This window comes from Quercus robur, chromosome 8 (assembly GCF_932294415.1).
Source record: "Quercus robur chromosome 8, dhQueRobu3.1, whole genome shotgun sequence".
Lineage (NCBI taxonomy): Eukaryota > Viridiplantae > Streptophyta > Magnoliopsida > Fagales > Fagaceae > Quercus > Quercus robur.
Genome location: NC_065541.1, coordinates 55,900,028 through 55,916,713, shown reverse-complemented (window position 1 = coordinate 55,916,713; position 16,686 = coordinate 55,900,028). Strand labels below are relative to the sequence as shown.

Below are 16,686 nucleotides of genomic sequence, written 5' to 3'. Positions count from 1 at the left end.
AGATGGTCACCCTAGATGACGAGACACTCTTTCTAACCCATGTTTCGCTTAGCCGAGGAGATCCTCCTCCTCGGCTTACCTTCCTCAACTTTCTCACCCGTAGTTCGCTCATGGGATCCTGAGTCTTACATACTCATTACTATTTATCTATATTCAGACCACAAAGCGTCCTCGAACAAGGCCCAAGGCCCAACATATGTTCTTGGGCCCCTTATCCCTACAATATCTATACTATATATAATAATGGAAGTTTTGAAAAAAAAAAAAAAACTGCCTTTCTTCTCTTAAAGTTCCTTAGAAATGTCTTTGGCCACTTAAAAAACCTTCATTGTCAAACTCTTATGTATCTAAGTCAATGATCCTAAACCCTGCAAGAACCAAACTCCACATTTAGCATTATCAAAATTAGATAAAAATTAAACCCGCAATCATGTTTTGAGATTTTCTATTTCCTTGTGACCAAACTTTTGAGATAAATTTTTTATTATCTATTGGATTGCAAGATCAAATTATTATGTGTTGCACATAATAAGAAAAAGTGTGTTAAACATAATATTTGTCAAAGTCAAACAAAAATTAAGGAAGATTCCACAACAAAAAAGAACCATTGAGTCAAAAATATGAAAGCAGTAATTGGAGTATAATTACAGCGTATACTCTATTATTGTTTCAAAACAATTAGGGGTGTCCACAAGTCGGGCCAAGTCCGGTTTGTGCCCAACTCGAACTCGACCCGAAACTTTCGGGTGGGTGAAAACGGAAACCGAAACCGACTTGGAATCCTAGTCGGATCTGGCAGTTTGGGTCTCATAGCATTTTGGGTTGAATGATCGGGTTTCGGGTTGTATCGCCGGTGATGTTATTTTGGCCGAATCCGTCAAGATCTGGCTAGATCACGACGAGATCTCACCGAATCTCAACGAGATTACATCGAATCTCGTCGGATCTGGACTAGATCTCATCGGATCTCGTCGAATCTGATGGGATTTCAAGTAACCTTTGTTGGAGAACTCCAATACCGCCGGTCTTTGTAAGTTTTTGTCGAAAATCCTTCGAATATCGCCGGAGGTTTCTAGGTTTATGATTGAGTCGGGTTGCTCAGGTTTTGGGAGAGGAAACCCGTCAATCGACCCGAAGGCGTCGGGTTTTGAGGGCGGCCACCCGCCACCGACTGTTGAAGTGTCGGTTCGGGCTCAGGCGAGTTTCTCGGGTTGGTCGGGAATATGGGTTGGGGGACAATCCTAAAAACAATCATAGGTAAATATATTAAACTTTGGTTTTCTTTTCTTCTTTTTTTTACATAGAGTTAAACAAATGTCAAATGTAAGAAAACTAAAATGTTAAAGATAAACAAACTGAACGGGTAAAACACAAATATAAAATAAAAATTGTACAACATGAACATGAAATAAGAAGTTGTTGTAGAGATTTCTAATTCTTAAAAACCCTTCTCATAACCTACAAACCAATCCTAGCCACCCATTGCCCCAAAGTGATCATATTGTTGACAACCTACAAAAAAGCATATCATCCACAAACTTTAGAAATCCAATGGAAAAACCGAAATTGGGGGAAAAGAAAAAATAAGAAGGGAAAGAACAAACTCAAAAAGACTTTCCAAATCTGATGCCACTTTGGCAACTTCTTTGAAAGTAGAGAGAGCAACAGTAGAGAGAAACTGTAAATTTATAGTGTTAAAAATAACATAGTTAATCACAGGAGTGGTGATTGAAGGGTTTGAACTTCAAAAGAGCGAAACGGTTTTGAAGGGGAAAATGAAGAGTTGAGAATTGGAAGAAGGCTAAATTAATAGTGAGTTGGTTTTAATGAGTTAAAGAATGTGTAAGGTTGTTCATAGTGAGTTGGATTTAATGAGTTAGAGAATGTGTAAAGTTGTATTATTTATTTATATATTAATATTGTTTAAAAAATGAAGGAAAAAAAAAATCATATAGTTGATGATGTGGCTCAACTAAAGCGTAGCATTTACTTTTAGATATATATAAATATAGATTATTTCATATTATACTGCCTTTGACATGTGGTTCACTATAAATACATCTAAATAATTAAGACAGATTACTTCTATATGTAAAACTTTATTACCAAAGTCCCAAATTCTGGTACTCCTATTAAAATTCTATTACTAAATGTTTCAACTGTCAAGAAAATTAAAATAATTTTTTCATAATTTATTTTAATTATATTAATCACTTAGCTTCTTTTTTTTTTTTTTTTTCTTTGTTTTTTTTTACAATCTATTAACCGATTAAAATTTTTTGTTTCCTTGTGAGTTTAACTTATACCCTTCGATCTAGAGGTGGGTGTTGGTAGTATGGTTGTCAAACTAGCTATTTGTATTAGCTTAACTTGATACATTACAATTTCTATTGCTTTTTTCAAGAATACAATTTGAAAATTGGTTTATCATTCTGGATGAGATTATACATTCTTTACATTGACTAGTGTTGGGACCGGTATTTCTCTTTTTGGCTTTCATCCATAAACTGCCCATAAAATGAGAAATTCCTTTGTAACTATAGGACAGTTCCAAGAGAATTCTCACAAAAGGCAACTTCCAAAAATTATAGAGATCCAAAGTTCATGAACGATTTCACTTTATAAACAAGTTCAGTGAACATTCCTGCATAAGGAAAACACCACCTCTTACTGTTGATGAATGTAGAGAACTGTGTCACAATGATAATCATGGCATTGTGAAACCTACCAAGAAGAGCAACAAGAGACGAAAAGATATATTAGTGAAATGATCAAAAGGGAAATTATTTAGAATCACAAGAAATTGCATATTCTTGCAGTGCTAAGACCACATAATAAACACATTGAAATTATTTCATAACAGATTCAAAATCTTGATTACCATGATATTTGTGAAGACAATCCACTAGCCGACGATGGAGGTGGAGGTGGAGGTTAGGGTTGGGGTGGGGGAGCTAAAGGTTGGCACTTTCCTGTAAACAGCATTAAGAAACAAAATAAGCTACCGAAACATAACTTCGACAAAAAGAAGATAAAAATAAGGTTAACTTATTATAAAGAGATTTTAAGATTTTTTACATTTCATAATAACTTTTTAACAAATGTACAATTTGTTACATCTGTTAATTTTGTTAAATTTAAATGAGAACAAATTCGATGAAGAAATTGATTTGAAAGTTGGATGATTTAACTTAACATGATTAATAGTTGAGAGGTCAAATATATTAGAGGGAGAATAAGGACAAAGTTTTTCTCATAATAAGTTTGAATGAATCTTCTCTAATCCACTATGTAGTGATTTATAAAATTATTCACCTATATAAATCACATGATTTATTGAAATATTTAAACAAGTCATATAACTTATTAAATAGGGCATGCACTAACCACATAGAAGGAGATTTCGTGGGGTGGACGCTCCTTGGCAGGGTTGGGATCAACATCATAAACTCTTAGATAGAGTTCTTGGTCCAAGTACCAATTTTTCAAGAGTTGTGATCTCAAGTTCCACATTCCAGGGTTCACTACAAAAAAAAGGTTCTATGGCCCCGTTTTTATGAAACGCGGCTTCAGTCTATCTTGGGCCGCGTTTTTTATAGCCACGGCTTAAAAAACGCGGCCCAAGGCCCCCACGTTTTGTAGTGGTTGTCAAGATATGCATAAACTGCACTCCATCTTCCAGGGTATACCTAAACATGCATGTACACTACATTTATTACCTTGTGTTGTAAGGCCCCTAAGCCTTATGTCTTGTGGGGAAAAATGATTCTAGTTAAAATTACAACTATTATTTTGTAGAGAGAGAGAGAGAGAGAGAGAGAGGGAGACCTGAACGCTTGAACGAACAACAAGGTCGGAAAGGTTGTAAGTAGAGCGTGATTTAGGTGACCATTTTCCTTTACCAAAGCTAAAGATAGATTAACAAAACACATTAAGAAATGTTAGAATAATAATGGTTAAATAATTAATTCATCATATTTCCTAATAATTTAAAATCTTTAAACAAACCGTCATTTATCACGTAATTTAGCAATATTATTTTAGATTTGGCTTTTGTCCAATGCAATAAACCACCATACGTGATACGGACACAACACATCTAAAATTGATCTCATATTAATTCTCGTAACCTGTTCAATACTCTAGTGCATTGGAATGAAGCCTTAACCTATTGTTTTAAGGTCCTAACTCCTACGAGATAAGAGCATGGCCTTGTGTTTTGACAAACCGTGTGGCCTTTAGCCTTTGCTAACTGATGGTAGGGAAAATCCAATTAAGCTTCATGAATCATGATGGAATTAGTAATGAAGAGGCTTACCCCACAACATAAAATCCGAAACCATCAAGATGCCAAGTATCCATAACGTCTAGATCATTTTTAAACACCAGTTCTATCCAGCCTCTGTGCTTCCCAGTTGCAACAAAAACTCCCATAGACTCAGGATTCGTAAAATTAGTTGAAAACTCATCGAGTACGTAAACACCAGACCCATTGGCAAATTGATCAGCCAGTTTTAGCGGGGTATCTGGGGTCAGATAGGACACATTGTTAACTGTGTAGCGAGGTGCACCATTGATCTCTGCTGTTGATGTACTGAGAATGAAGGTCTGAGATAATGTCACATTTGTTACATTGAAAGTTCCTTGTGGGTTAGGCCTTTGCAGCACCTGCTGTCATGTTCCATCTTCACAACAAAAAAAAAAAATACAAGAAATTGTTAGAGATTTATGGAAAATATACAATGTTACAAAAATAGCCAAGTAGAAAGCATTCTATGTCCGTTCATGTGTGTTTTAATCAGGCTATAAGAGCAAACTCTAATAGGTACACTAAATATATGGAAATGTCATCAGAAGAGAGCCTAAATCATATCTTGTACCCTATAATAACTCCTAAATTATACAGGCCTTAGTTATGCCAAAAAAGCAATCTTAAGAACACAATTTTTTTTATAACAATTTTCACAACTTGTTAAGGTGGCATGTTACAATTGTAATAATATGACTTTCACATAGACCTACCACTAATATCATTTTTTTTTATATGCCAATCAAAGCTGATCACGCCAACCATTGTAAAAGAAGCTTATTCCTAGACTTGTTGTATGCAATATAAGAATGCATATATATTGTAAAAGAAAACCTCGAACTTTCATTAAAAATAAACTTAGCCATAATCGGGAAGAAGAAGATGTAGAGAAACACCCCTACTTTGATCGCTGCCTAATGGATTTAGCTTGATTGATGGAGAATTCGAGATCAAATGGCTGAGGCCCACTTGGAAGAGCCCCAGTAGGAGGGGTAGTAGAGTTACCATAGTGTAGCACACCAATGCCCACTAGCCCACATTTTAGGGCTTGCCACAATGAAATAATCTGCAGTGATCTGATCGGCTGTGACAAGAACAGAGTAGGACTGGCCAACATGCACATCAAGAGAGTCCAAAGTTATTCATTTGTTTAAGATCCTTCTGTTTCAACCACCACCATTCGATGATTCTGAATTCTGAAATTGAAACTCCACGCAATACCCACATTTGATATCCTAAATCTGTATCTTCCCTATATAAAATCATAATATTGTCAAAAAAAAATTACAACTGTGTTGAATAGCCCAATGGGCCCAAAAAGTTTGGCTCAATGGCCCATTGGACAGTCAGAAATTTTGCCTTTGCACCTTGTGTGACAGTAAAGGACTCATAGGTTTTTGATAGAGGGTTCAAAAATGGGCCTTTGCCATTCATTCATAAGCATCATATCTGGGAGGCTGCTATTGGCTATAACCGTAGTGTTCATCGAGGACCTGATATCCTGTAACATCTTCGTACCACTTTTATTTAATATTAGTAGTATGAATTTTTGCGATATACGGAATTTAAAAATTATATATAAAATAAAATTATCAAAACTTTAGTGAATCACTTGAAATTTTATTAGAGTTTCATCTAAATTAACTTATCGAAATGCAAACATATATTAGGCTATTTGGCTTAAGAATTTTATTATATTAAAATAAAAAAAATTATGATAGATGATCAAAAATAATTAAATTAAAATTTTAAAATTCTTGAAATTTCTTTTAATATAATTTTCATTGGAGAATTAATTTTATATTTCTTAAAATTTATCTAATAGAGTTTTTCCTAAACTGAACTATAGTTAGAGTAGAATTTTAAATTTCTTTTTTTTTTTTTTTTTGAGAAACTGAATTTTAAATTTCTTAAAATTTAGTATTTTAACCATTTGTTGTAAAGAGGAGATAGTCATTTGACACAACCATAACTTCTAGACAACTTTTATTAGAGAGCATATAATATGAGGTTGAAATTATTATCAATTTTACTATAAAAAAAACAACTTATAAAATGACATGTTAATAAATGTGATTAGTCTCAAAAGATGGTAAAGTGGAAGTATACCTTGTAACTTTTTTGATACCAATCACCAATAAGAAGGTCAAATTTAGCTTCCGGTTTGGGAAATGGTACTTTTATGACTTCCCGATTGTTAACTCGAGTTGGCCCAAACCCACCACCAGCTTTATAGAAGTTGATTGAGGGAAAATAAAAGAAGCTCCCAATCTGGTCCTTGGTCTGGAACACATAAGTCCAATTCTTACTGGGCTGGATTGGGCAATTTGTGCCAGACACTCCATCTTGCCATGAGTTCAATCTTTGTTGTATGCCATTCCTGCACCACCACTATGGTATTTATCTATATCTAAATTTTCTCTTCTCATCTCGTATTTTTATATGCTCTGAATTAGCATTATCTAGTTGTGGTAGATAAGAATGTGTTTCATTTTGAAGATGAATGTTATGTTTATCTTATAACACTTCTATGAAAAATTTTAGGACCATAAAATATTTCATAACTTCTTGCCATAATTGTTATGTTACAAAGTATAATTGGTGAAGAAAAAATAGTGAGTCCATATGTAAGTAGTCTTAGTGATAGCTAACTACTTACAATTTGTCATGTCAGAGTTGTGGCAAAAAAGTTATTATAGAATAATTTGTGATCCTAAAACTACTTTGATTTCTATTTATATGGTTTTATGTTGGAGATGGGAGACATATATATGTGTGTGTGTGTGTGTGTGTGTGTGTGTGGACTTTGAGCTTAAATGTATATAGCAAGAGGTGGTCTAAAGGGGTGGATCTTACTAAGAAAATGAGTAAATAAAATAACCAGGAAAAAAAAAAAAAAAAAAAACCAAGCATTTGTACCAAGGTGGACTCCTCCTTACAATGTGGTTATTCAATGTAGTTTTGAACCAAGCAAGCCGGCAGATTATATATATAGTGAGATTATGACAATAACAAAATGTTTCTTTTATATCATAGTTTTGTTCAACCATTTTTGTCGCTTGCGCCTCGGCCAAAAAAGAGAGATCAAAGCTGGCCTTGTTGAGATTGGATACAGTCATGTAATATTAATTTTCTTTCTTTTTCACACATTTGATGGTCGGATTGTCCTATTGGAGTATAATTGTCAATTGTTCTTTGCCTGTCATTGACCAAAGGTTAGTAATTGTTTACATAATAACAAGACAAATCACAATTTTTCATGTGGGTTATGGAGCATTCAAGGACCACCCATTGCTTTAAATATGGTTGTAAGTTCTAGTAAATCCAACAATTCCTGAGTTGTTCAATTTTCCTAGGAAGTTCCAATCAATTCAAACTGGGAAACTAGTGGATTATTACTAATCAGAGGTTATATTAGATCCAAGAACAACTACACCAAATACCAAAGACTTATCGGAATTACGGCAAGGAGATTTTCCAATGCTTAAGTTAGTAACCAATTAGAGAGTTAAGAGTTAAGAAGTTGTGTAAATGCGTATCTTGTAACTTAAGTTGATGATAGGTGTTATTTATATTGCTATTGAAGATTGAATTATTCTAAAATTTTGGGGATTTTTTCTCACTCAGTCTCTTTCCTTTAATTTAGGAATCTCAATTTATCCACTAAGGGTTTATGGGAAAATTATTGAATACTCTGGAAGTACCATAAATGCATACTCTCTCATTTCACATGAATTGTGTGGTCCCACCTTAAATTTAATTAGTGAAACCGATAGTTATGTGAGATGGGAGAGTATACATTTATGGTACTCTGGGAGTGCTCGATAATTACCCGAGTTTGTGGCATGAGATTTAGAGATGACAGGAGGATACGTAGGACTTCCCATAAATGTGGAATTTGACCTTGGTGAACTTGGCTGGCTTTTAGATGCTTTGCCCGTGTTGGGTTTTGTGGAGTCTAGTTGTATTTGATTTGGATAATAGCTCGACCTGAAATAATGTTGTGTGGTTTTTTAATGAGAGATTTTTTGAAACTTAGTCCATGGAGCGAAGGCTTAGGCCAATAGGCCTAAGCTGTAGTACTCATGGACAAGCCTCTTGGGGGTCTGGGGGCAATGTCCCTAAGAAAAACTTTTGGCCTGTTTTGTAGCCCATTGTGAATCCTGTGCACAGGACATAGAAACCATTATTTTTGGTGATTAGGGTTTTCTTGATGTAGTTTTTGAGAGAGAAAAAAATTGTACTGCCGCACTTTGTATTTTTTTTCTGATAATAGTGAAATCCCTACAGTTCCGTGGACGTGGGCAAATTACCGAACCACGTAAATATTGTCTTGTGCATGTGATTATTTTTCTTTGGCGTGTGTTTTCTCTATTTTTGTTTCTCACAGGCTTGAGAATTTCATGTTAATTCCCTACAGGCCGAGCTAACTCCTCATTGGTCCGAGCTGCCACATCAATCGCTTCATCAATTGCCGAGCTGGACCAAGCTACCACATCAGTCACTTCATCAATTGCCGAGCTGATTTGATACGTCATAGTTATTCTCCATCAATTACTAAAATGTATGACAATATAATTTTAACTTTTAAGGACGCATTTAGTAGATTGAATGGAGCTATGTTAAAAATAATAATCTTATTATTGGTTATAAAAAATATTATTATAGAATAATTATTTCTATTCATAAATTTGGTAGATAACTATGGGAAATTCATACAAAATGATGCATATGAAAAGTTTGTATATTTTGGAAATATAGTAAATTTAAATGGTGTTATGTGTATTAAGGAATCATTATTATAACCATTTTAGATAGGAATAACTATTCCACAATATATTTCTATATCTATAAATATCTAAAAGTTATGGCGTAGCTTTTATTGTTGCTACGCTCTTATTAAGAGACATCAACCTAACATTTCGGTCCATTCATTCTATTTCAATCCATTCAGTCCACTTCAGTCCATTCGGTCCATTTAACCCCACTTTGGTCTCATTCGACCCAGTTCGGTTCATTTTAGTCCACTCTGGTGATGCTTTGGAAGGAGAGCTTTGTGTAGAAAGATGAGCTATTTCATTGACAATTATATATCACCTTCTCAGCAGAATGTTGATAGGTTCTTGATAAAATTACATTTTTCGTATGTTATTAAAGTCTATCACCTTGAAAATGATATAATTGTCAATGAAATAAAGCCTACCATCTTGATAGGTTCTTGAAAATGATATTTCCTAGATTTTTCCATATGTTATTAAATGTCAGATATTTGTGTCCAATGGCCAGTTTTACTAGACGCATTGAGATGCGGACACGTGTCCAATTTTAATCACGTGTTCGTATCCTAGCGTGTCCAGTGGAACTGGCCACTGGACACAAGCCCAACCCATATTTCCATACTATCATTTTCAAGTTTATCTTTTCAATTACATAAATATCAGAGTTCTGACTAGTTATGCTCTAGTTTCACAAGAAAGCAAGCACAATTTCTGCATTCAGCCTGTACATCAGCTCTTACATGAACATATTATATACTAGAAACCGTTTTGAATACAGAACCATTATTCACTTCACGATCCATATATTCTTTTTACATGTTTCTGATTCACTCAATGTCAAGCTAAACCTAACAGGCTAACAGCATCAAGTAAATTCAACAACGATACATATTTACATGAACCACAAGATGTTACAAGACCCCAGAAATTCCCATGACTATAGAAGTGAGAAAATGGCTTGCAAAGTTTGCTGACGAGTGTTTAATCATACATTCCAACCGATTGTGAAATTGTCTTAAGATGATGTGGTTCAACTGCATGCCAATTCTACCACTTCTTGAGGTCTTCTGTTTTGTTGCAGCAAGTTGTAGTTTTTGGTGTTGAACCTTGGCATGCAACATTTAGATCAAGAGCAGCAACCACCACTATGAGTTTTTGAGTACACCTGCTTCTGTATTTGTTTCTTCACAACTGAGGATCCATTTTCTAATAAACTTGGAACCTCAAGTATCTGTAACTAATTAAACTCAGTTAAAATATGTGTAAAGCATCAAATTAAATATAAGCCATGAATATGAAGAAAAGATTCTCTTAATGCCATTCTAGATGTAGTACTGTAAAACAATTCAGGAAGTGGCATTAATTTAGGAATATAATGCTAGACATTGGCTACTATTACTAGCGTTCATCTTATAACAGCATTCGCCTAGTGTTTATAAGTTGTATTTTGCGTGTTAATTTAACAATATAGAAAAAATTGTGTCAGGACTAACACTAGAAGTACTATTATTACCACCAATACCATACAAGTGAAATGAAGTCGGTATATATGACCATACATCCCAGCAATGACCACTAGCCAACATTGTAAAATTGAATAATGTCACAACTTGCATCATCAGTGGGCTTATTTCTAACTAGGTTAGAGAACATGACAATAGGCACTGCCAGCCTCAGCAGAAACCAAGCTGACTTATTTGGTTCAAAGTGTCATTGCTGTTAAGAGCTTAATGGTTTTCATAGTAAAATAGGCCACATCAGACCTGAAATTTGCTTTGCCCAACTTCATTATAGCAATGTCTGATGTTGAGTGGATTCAAGGCTGGCTCAGGAGGTTAGAGCATAGTCATACTTTTGGTGCCAACTTACTAACAAAGGTAACTTAAGGTGCATTTGTCACCAAAGAATGATTTTTAACGACCACAGGAAGCAGTGTTCTTGATGATAAGATACTATTTAACATTCATAATATATTTCAGCAACACAGTTAGAAGGCCCTTTCAGGTTGCAAAAATCATGTTGTAGGACATAAATTCTTGCAACTCTTGCAATTATGAAACAGAAGTATACAATGGACATAATTAGTCCTTTCATTCACTGGACAACTCCATTCTAGAAGTACTACATGGGCTGGTAGGTTCTAAACGAAGTAATGAATACTCACCAATCAAAGCAATTCAACTCCGCTCAACTAAGCATTAATCCCAATTAAATTAGGGCCGGCTATCATCAATCAAACCAGCAAGGGATTCTTTCATCCTCCAATATATAACAACAGGAACATTACCAAGTGAGGCAGAGTCTAACAAGCTATTGAAACATTGCTGATACAAGATGACAGTTAAATAAAATGTAAGACTTTCTGAAATAGAATACCTTTAGTGTGAGATCTTCGAAGCATTGCCGAACATTCTCTCTATTTTTCGCACTACATTCAAGGAAGTAACATTTATGTTCCTGTGCAAGAGCCAACCCCTCTTCCCTTGTTACTGCCCTCTCATTCTCCTAGAATATATTTCTCAACATAAGAATGAGAAATATCAGCTGCATGAAATGTGTATAATTTCACATGGTATGACTAAGGGAAAGATGAAGCTTGTATCTGTTATAAGATATATAGATTATCAATTAATACAAAATAAATTGGACATTATTTATACCTTACGGGCACTAAAATTTTATTCACATGAATGTAATTGTGTCTATCCACAGTAGGAAAAGATAGTTTGACCTTAGAACTTACCCTATCAACTTTATTCCCCAGTAGAATCTTGATACACTCCTGATTAGTGGAGTAGAGCTGTACTTCCTTTGCCCATACATCTGACAAGTTTGTAAAGGTTTCACGCCGTGTCACATCATACACTAAAATTGCAAGTAATCACAAAACAGTTAGACCTACATTCCTTATTGAAAGAGAGTAATACCAGAGTCATGGAATTTAAGAAGTTTAGAAGTTGATAAAAAGGCAACAACATGTAAAAACGTTGAGTGAATTTGTGCCTTATTTTTATTTAGCTTCTGTTGGAGCATTTTAATATTAAATAATTAAAATGAATAAATGTTACAACATAAATGTAAAGATGTGGGAGTGAATATAGAAGATCAGGAGTTAGTGAAAATGTTTAATCCCAATTTAAAAAAGAAAGAAACTATTTTATTCTTTTTAATTGTGGTGATTAATGGGCTAACATGAATTTTCTCAGATATTGAGCTAGATACATGCGCAAGGAGAAGGTGAAGGGCTAGATATTGAACACCCACTACATCATAATAATGGATCTAATTAATTTGGGTAGTAATTTCGTGAGGCCCATTGAGCTTATAAATAGACTCATTTAGACCCAATCCAAGTTACTGCAATATACATTATTCAAACAGGAAAAGGGTTCTATATCTTATATGCATGCAAAATCAAACGAAAGTTGTTGGAGCTCATAAACCTGTCCAACAAATTTCAATATTTTACTCTACAAACCTACTTAACTCACAATATAGGATAAGGCTTCAGTGCCAAAATAGAAATTCCTTAATAAATAGTGTGGGAGCATTTTTTGCTCTAAGAAAACTCATGTTTATCTTTAGCCAAACTAGTGGTACTCTTTCTAATTGGCTCATCCCTTAGAGCACTCACAGCAGAGGAGGTATAAAGCTATATTGCTAAAATTTAGCTCCACACACCCAAAACTCACGCTGCAACAGTGGAGGCAAAAGCTAAAATTTTAGATGATTTGCTACAGTGCACATCTATATATAGATGTGCACTGTAGCTGAGAGCAAAAAAATATATATATATTTTATTCGGTTGGATTATTAAAATAATACACTTTCCGTTTTTTTTTTTTCATTCTTTCATGCCTCTCTCTCTCTCTCTCTCTCTTTCACTCTCATCTCTCAAGTTCACTCTGCAACTCCGGTCTCACTCTCTCAACTCCGGTCACCGATCCATGAAGCTCGACTCAAGCTCACTCTCTCAACTCCGGTCTCATTCTCTCAACTCCGATCACCGACCCACGAAGCTCGCCGCTGATCGGAGTGCCTGACTGGGAAACCCATGGAGCTCGCCGCTGATCGGAGTGCTTGCATGTGGATATTGGTTCTTTCACGCCGCCAATGGTTGTATCATGCCGCCGATCGGAGATTTGGGCTTTTTTTTTTTTTTTTCCTGCTGTGGACTGCTGCGGAGTGCTTGCATGTGGATTTGGTTCTTTCACGCCGTCAATGGTTGTATCACGTTGCCGATCGGAGATTTGGTTTTTTTTTTTTTTTCCTGCTGTGGACTGGTGGCTGGTGGTGGTGGTGGTGGTGGTTGTGGATTTGTGGGTTCATTTTGGGTTTTTTTTTTTTTTTTTTTTTTTTTTTTTTTTCTGCTGTGGACTGGTGGCCGGTGGTGGTTGTGGATTTGTGGGTTCGATTTGGGTTGGTGGTTTTTTTTTTTTCCTTCTTTCCTGCTGTGGACTGGTGGCCGGTGGTGGTGGTACAGGAGGATGTTTGGGTTGTGGTGGTGATGGTGATGATATATTATTTTATTGTAGTAAAAATATTATTATTTTATTGTAGTAGAAATATTATTTTATTGTGATGAATATATTATTTTATTGTGTTGAAAGTTAAAATAGATCCACTGCTGTAGTATATGTGTAGCTAAAATAGATAAAGTAACTTTTGGTGGAGCTAAATTGCTAAAAATTTAGCTCCACTGCTGTGGATGCTCTTATAAGCTAGAAAGGGGAAGGCCATCTTTCCAATGTGGGACAAGCAAAAATTGCCTAAAGATAAACAGCTTATAAGAGATGAGCCAATTAGAAAGAGTACCACTAGTTTGGTAGCTAGAAAGGGGAAGGTCATCTTTCCAACGTGGGACAAGCAAAAATTGTCTAAGGATAAACATGAGTTTCCTTAGAGCAAAAAATGCTCCCACAAATAGATTTTGTAATATGCTCATTTGTTTAACTATTTTATAATGCAGTTAATTTTCACTTAAAAAGTTAAAATATTTTGAAAAATATTTTGAACCAAAAAATCTTGAAGAAATAAAAGTACTAATTAATTTTTAAAAAATATATAGTCACTCTTTTTGCAAAGTAGTAAAAAATCTTCGAATTCACAATTGCAGTGGCATACCAAGAATAATTCCATGAGCACCTCTGTAGTAGGAGCTTGTTAATGTCCCAAACCTTTCCTGTCCAGCTGCAAATACAATAGAAATTGTTAACCATAGCAAATTCAAAATCAAAGTTGAAATTGCCCAAACTTATCAAAGGTATGACTTACAGCTGCCAGAGCTGATTGTTTTTACAGTATTCAACCATATAAAAAAAGACATGTAATCTATCTTAACATGAAAACTTGCCTTATCTATAGGTCTATGACATATGCAAGTTTACTTGTACTTAAAGCTTCATTCATGTGTGGACTCTCTAGTGCACCGCAATCCAAAATCTGTGTTATGGAACTCTGTGTTATGCAAATACAATGTTAAACATTTGTTTTAATACTTGAATAGCATCTTGGAATCAGAAGTGTGTTGCACTTCACAGTTTTGAGTGGAGATGTCATTAGCATACATTTTTCCCCAATATACATGTCTAATACCTTGTCCTTGAGTTTCTTTTGAGTACTTTTCAAGCCAAAGTCTACACTGTTGTCTCTTTAACACTTCAAAGTTCCATTGATCATTTTCTCAAAATTTGAATTTCCAGAACATTTTTACCTTCTTGTTTATATTTCGACATCCAAAGGTTAAATGTTTCTATTAAACCCAAAAGTTCACCTAACCAACCTAACCAAACATCATACATATTCTCATATCTCTTTCATCAATTGTCAATAGCTCTACTTCTTCTGGTAACCAACCAATGAGTGAAACATACTCTCTAAAAAAGTGGAGGGTCTTATGCAGAGATTGGCTAATGTACAAACAATCTATTTATGCATCAAAAGCAGTGACAAACTTGAAAGAAGAGAAGGATAACTTGTTCCCAATAACTATCACTTCCAAAAAGCATCTTTAATAATAAAAAAATTGAATGAAATTATAATTCAAAATAATTCCAGCAATTACCAGTGTCCCAAATTGTAAGCTTCAATCTTTTCCCACCAATTGTGAGCAGCTTGATCTTAAAATCCACACCTGGAAATGGTTAAAACAATAATGAAGGCTCATAATAAAATCTAAGGATTGAAAATGGTGAATCACTAGAAAAAGAGAGAAAATGTACATGAAAGCTCTTGGTGCACCTAATAGTACTGAGACTAAGGAAGCTAGTGGCATCCCTTGATAAGGTTCTCAGACCAAGCTAATATTGACTATTTAACTCAAACGTTGGGATAGTGTACAATACAGAATTGAGAGTAATGAAGTCAAATACAATGAGAAATTTAAATAGAAACTGCTTAAGCATGGCTCTAACTTTTACACCCAAATGTTAGTCCTTGAGCTTCCTCTAGTGCAAATGTGCAATCTCCTATTTCATCTCCACTGTTCCCGTTTCTATGTGGGTTATAAGTTATATAGCCTCGTATTTTCCGCTCAACTTAGTCATCTTAAGAATCAAATATAAGATTAGTCACAATTCAATACCCCTATGAAATTAAATATGCATTCCCAAGAACTACTATGTATACATGAGAGCTACCAAAAACTCTCTTTTTTCACCCCTGATTTAAGAAATCATCTTTTCTAAACCTTCATTATTCAAGCCACATATAACACCAAATGGGCCTTTCAATCATAGTCTTTTTCATAAAATTTACACACTTCCATAGAGATTGCTTTAAAAGAATAAGTATAATCTTATTACATGCTCAATTTCTTCAACAACAAAGAAACAAATTGCAAAAAGACAAAAGCTTAATATTCTACAAGAGTTTGGAACAAAGGTTTTGGAATATATGGTGGAGAGAGTCAGAGAGACAGAGAAGGTACCAATGGTAGGAGAGAGGTCATGAACAAAGTTGGAAATGAAACTGAGAAGAAGGCTGCTTTTGCCAACACCAGAATCACCAATCAACAGTACCTTGAAAGAGTAATCATAATTGTTATTCCCTACTTTTGAACCCATAATTCTTTTATATACTACTCAACTCAAAAGCTTTTCTCTTTTTTTTTTTCTTTCCCTTTTCAGTTCTCTGCAAGTGTTCCTCTTCTCTATCTTTATCAGCTACAAAACACTGTGAAAGAAAGAACTTTGAGAGACACACACGCACAAAAATGCGAAATTTCGTGTGGGGTGGATGAGAATTGAGACACTGGTGGTGGGGCTTGCGGGTAGTACTAGTATATGTACATGCATGTTTAAGGCGTGGAGTTCAACAATGTGGCAATTCAGAATGGTTTTATAAGGACAAACGTCTTTCAATCCTTTGAACTGGTTTTCGGATCTTTCTATAAGCTCCACGCGCTTCTGCAAGCGCCTGCATTTGCCTGTTTTTTGGCATTTAATGTTTTGTCACATTGTGAGTAAGTGTCACAGTGGAATTTTTAGTACAGTGACTAGCTTCCAACATTTATAGATTTTGTTGGCCTAGATCAGAGCAATACCATTTTCTAAAAAATAATAAAAAGATCTTACCAATGCCAGGGCCATAATTTTTTTT

General features: G+C 34.8%; 1 protein-coding gene and 1 pseudogene across 3 annotated transcripts; both read right to left on the bottom strand.

Annotated features, from left to right (window-relative positions):
- Window positions 1–2,954: 2,954 nt before the first annotated feature.
- LOC126696510 (monocopper oxidase-like protein SKU5) lies at window positions 2,955–8,847 on the bottom strand (annotated as a pseudogene).
- A 976-nt stretch (window positions 8,848–9,823) lies between these two features.
- Window positions 9,824–16,402, bottom strand: LOC126697158 (ras-related protein RABC2a-like). 3 transcript variants are annotated; one of them, XM_050394035.1, is made up of 6 exons: window positions 16,016–16,402; window positions 15,152–15,220; window positions 14,212–14,277; window positions 11,831–11,910; window positions 11,464–11,592; window positions 9,824–10,324 (listed from the first exon to the last, which is right to left on the bottom strand). In XM_050394035.1, exons 1-6 carry the CDS (start codon window positions 16,149–16,151, stop codon window positions 10,214–10,216), a joined length of 591 nt encoding a protein of 196 aa, XP_050249992.1. In that variant the 5' UTR covers window positions 16,152–16,402; the 3' UTR covers window positions 9,824–10,213. The 3 variants fall into 3 exon arrangements, with proteins under 3 accessions (XP_050249992.1, XP_050249990.1, XP_050249991.1); XM_050394033.1 differs by having other exon boundaries at window positions 11,831–11,952; window positions 16,016–16,398; XM_050394034.1 differs by having other exon boundaries at window positions 9,824–10,318; window positions 11,831–11,952; window positions 16,016–16,396.
- Between the last annotated feature and the right edge of the window lie 284 nt (window positions 16,403–16,686).